The sequence below is a fragment of the Limulus polyphemus genome, unplaced genomic scaffold (genome assembly GCF_000517525.1).
Source record: "Limulus polyphemus unplaced genomic scaffold, Limulus_polyphemus-2.1.2 Scaffold524, whole genome shotgun sequence".
Taxonomy (NCBI): Eukaryota; Metazoa; Arthropoda; class Merostomata; order Xiphosura; family Limulidae; genus Limulus; species Limulus polyphemus.
The window spans coordinates 357,210-360,448 of record NW_013666134.1 but is presented as its reverse complement, the minus strand read 5'-3'; the positions used below and the strand labels follow the sequence as shown (position 1 = coordinate 360,448).

General features: G+C 33.0%; 1 protein-coding gene across 1 annotated transcript in view; it reads right to left on the bottom strand.

The window, feature by feature from the left end:
* LOC106458861 (vinexin-like) overlaps nt 1–3,239 on the bottom strand; it is a 73,637-nt gene that overhangs the window by 8,922 nt on the left and 61,476 nt on the right. Inside the window, exon 21 of the mRNA XM_022385211.1 lies at nt 542–569. Coding sequence (XP_022240919.1) covers nt 542–569 — 28 coding nt within the window. The remainder of the gene's footprint in view (nt 1–541; nt 570–3,239) is intronic.

Genomic DNA, 3,239 nt, shown 5'->3' with positions numbered 1-3,239 from the left:
ATCATCCCTCAAGGGTCCTATCCCTATCCTAATATGTTGTTTCCCATTAATGTATTTAAAGAAATCCTTATTGTTAATTTTTACTTTTTCAGCCAACTTTTTCTCATACATCCTTTTTGATGTCCTAATTTCCTGTTTAACCAACTTTCATGATCTTCTATAATCTTCTAAGTCTCCTGTCATACCGGTCAATTTATATTTCTTAAATTTATTATGCTTTTCTTTATCTTCTTTAGATTCTACATGAGTTGAATATTTTGTATTTTGACACTACATAGAATAATTATTTTAGTTAGAAACTGCTTATATTCAAAAGTATCTCATTCATTTTGCATAAGCAGTTTTCCAATGAAAAAGCAAAAAAACAAAGTAATGTGTATCACTTTTAGTTTTTCATTTTCCTAAATAATGACAGATTTTTTGAAGCCTGCAACTTTTTGTTTCTATGTTTGTTTAGAGTAATTGCAAAAAAAAAATACTTAATACTTCTTAAACAGAATATCAAACAGTTTCTTAAAATGTGTTTAAGCCAGATACTTACCAAGTAGGGAATCTAGGAGAGGTTGAACCTACATTGAAATGTAGAGGAAAACACTGTCGTAAGAATTCTGAGCTTAAATCAGTGATACAAAGTGTACTTTTTAGTTCATTAATAAGTCTTTCAAATTAAAGTTACACAAACTGAATAATTTTATAATAATAATAATGAATACATACAGTAAAAATTATAAATTATTTAAAATATAGCTACAGTCCCTAAGGTAGAACAAAAAAAAGTACAACAACCAGTAAAACTTCTGTAACTGCTGGTAGAATGCTGTGAAGGTAAACGGACTAGAAAGAGGGGGAGGACAAATGGAGCAATCACATCTGGGACAAAAAGAAGATACCAAAGGTCACAAGCCAACTTATCTGAACAATATTACCAGCACCACTATAGACTAACTATTTGTTAGCTCTTTAACCTGGTCATGAGAGTAGTGTAAATTCAGCAAGCTCAAACATACCTTGATAGCTACTGTAGTATCTGTGGTATAGAAAACTAAGATGAAAACAAACTGCTCACTCCAACAGTGCAACGTATTAGATCTTAACAGTTCTTTTGCTGTTACCATTTGAGGTAATTGATATTTACTGCTGGTCATAAATCATTCTTTTAATAAGTGAACTGAGGTTTATGTAATACTTTATATCAGTACCTATACTAACTAAGAATTTCAATGCTTGGCAATTGAGAGGGGAGTATATCAGAAACCAAAGTGTTGGTCTAGTGCTTTTTTGGATAATAAATATGAGGGAAACTCCATACTATAAGGATTGACCGAGGGGACAACTCATGTAGTACCATTCAAACTGACTTGTATATCCTCTTACTCTACTGGCAGTTTGGAAAAAAGAAAAACTGTTTGGAAGAAAACATTATATCAAATACAGCAAAGAAAAACAATTTGTGCACTTAGAATGAGCACAGTTATGGTACTGCTGAACAAATATTTGGTTTATATTAGACTGGTCTGTAGCTGGTTTTGAAGCAACCTGGTCCTCTCAGTAACAAAATTCAGTATTTCACTAAAATAAAGAAACGTTTTGACTTAGAAAACTGGTTAATGAATGTAAGGCAGCAATGTTATTAAAAAACAGAAGGGGATTAGTAGTAACTAGCAATCTGTGCTGTTCTTGACTGAGTAAGTATTATATTAATATGATCAGTATAGAAGCAAAACTACTGTTATTAGTTATGGACACCATGCAATTAAATGAGCTGTGTCTTGTAACATTGCTAAATCTCAAGATTGGTGGCAAGAATGAGGATAGCTATGATCTGTACATACATGCTGGTCAGCATTTTAACTACAAACTGACCATGTAAATTACCCATTGTTATAGCAGCAGTAGGGGAGAACATTATAGTTAGGCCTGATTCCAAACACGTGAGCAGATGCCCAGTTGATGTCAACACTCATGCGAGTAAAGAATAACCTAAAATATTCAATGTTCCATGGAATAGCCAAGAGCCAAGATAAAAGCTTGTTGATTGGTCTCTCCAGCAAAGTATGCTGTGAGACATCTTTGGTGTTTGAATATATCATGCATTTCTATCTTTTTGTAATATTAAAGCATTTATTTTGTATATATTTAGGTTTCATGTAATACATGATCGAGAAAGCCGTTAAGATTATTTTATACTAGTTGCTTTTGTTTCTTTGTTATTCTCAAATATATAATATCTGTTCTGCCCAGTGAAGTACTGCTGCAACACCGCACGTTGTGAAAGGACGTCGACCGACAACAGTGTTCTTCAATAGTAATTCAGGTGGTATCTAGAGGTTACAACTTTACCTACGTTGGAATGAGAATGACCTGTCACATAGGTAGTACTAATAACTCTAGGTGGCATTTCTTCAACTATGGAACATTGGATTTAGATAGTCTGGAACAGGAAAAGCAGCTTAAAGGGAATCCAATAAAAGGGGCAGTCTATCATTCAATAAAGCAAGTACAGACACACTGTGTATTTAATTTTTTATTCATTCTAATTAATCCATTTAACATCATGAATCAGTTATTTAGAGATTTAGCATTACCTCATAATCAGTATCTTAACCAAATATCATGTTGTTAAGCTGATCTATCTCATTTGTCTAAAATTAATTCAGATTTACCTAAATATACCACACATCTACCTATCAGTAATATTGGCACCTGGTAAGCCAAAAGCACATCAAGAAGAAATTATGTATTTTGTCCCATAAACAAAAATGAAACAACATCCAAGCAGATAAGATCATGAAGAATATGCAATGCAGACAGTTGATCAGAATATGTTCATCAAATAAGTTTGTTAACATTATGCTTGTCTGTCAGTCTGCAGCCTTTTTGTCAATGAATAATGGGGGATAATTGGTTTATAGAAAATCATGATATATTCAGCCACATATATATGTAGGGAAGCACACTGTGCAACAAGTAAAATGATAAAAATAATAATTGAAATTGCAGATAAAGCAGACAAGATATGCATGGTGGAAAGTGAAATATAGTTGAAGTCAGAGATTTAGACACAGGTGTTACACTGAAGATTAAGGAGGTTTTCTTCCTATTGTTGCGTGAGCGAGGTCACGTGACTAGTGTCACACCACGTTTCTAGAACTATCTTGTTCCTTCGTGAATGCCCTAGCATTTACTAGATATATGTTTGTCTGGTATATATATATAAGACACTCACAACGTGACAACAA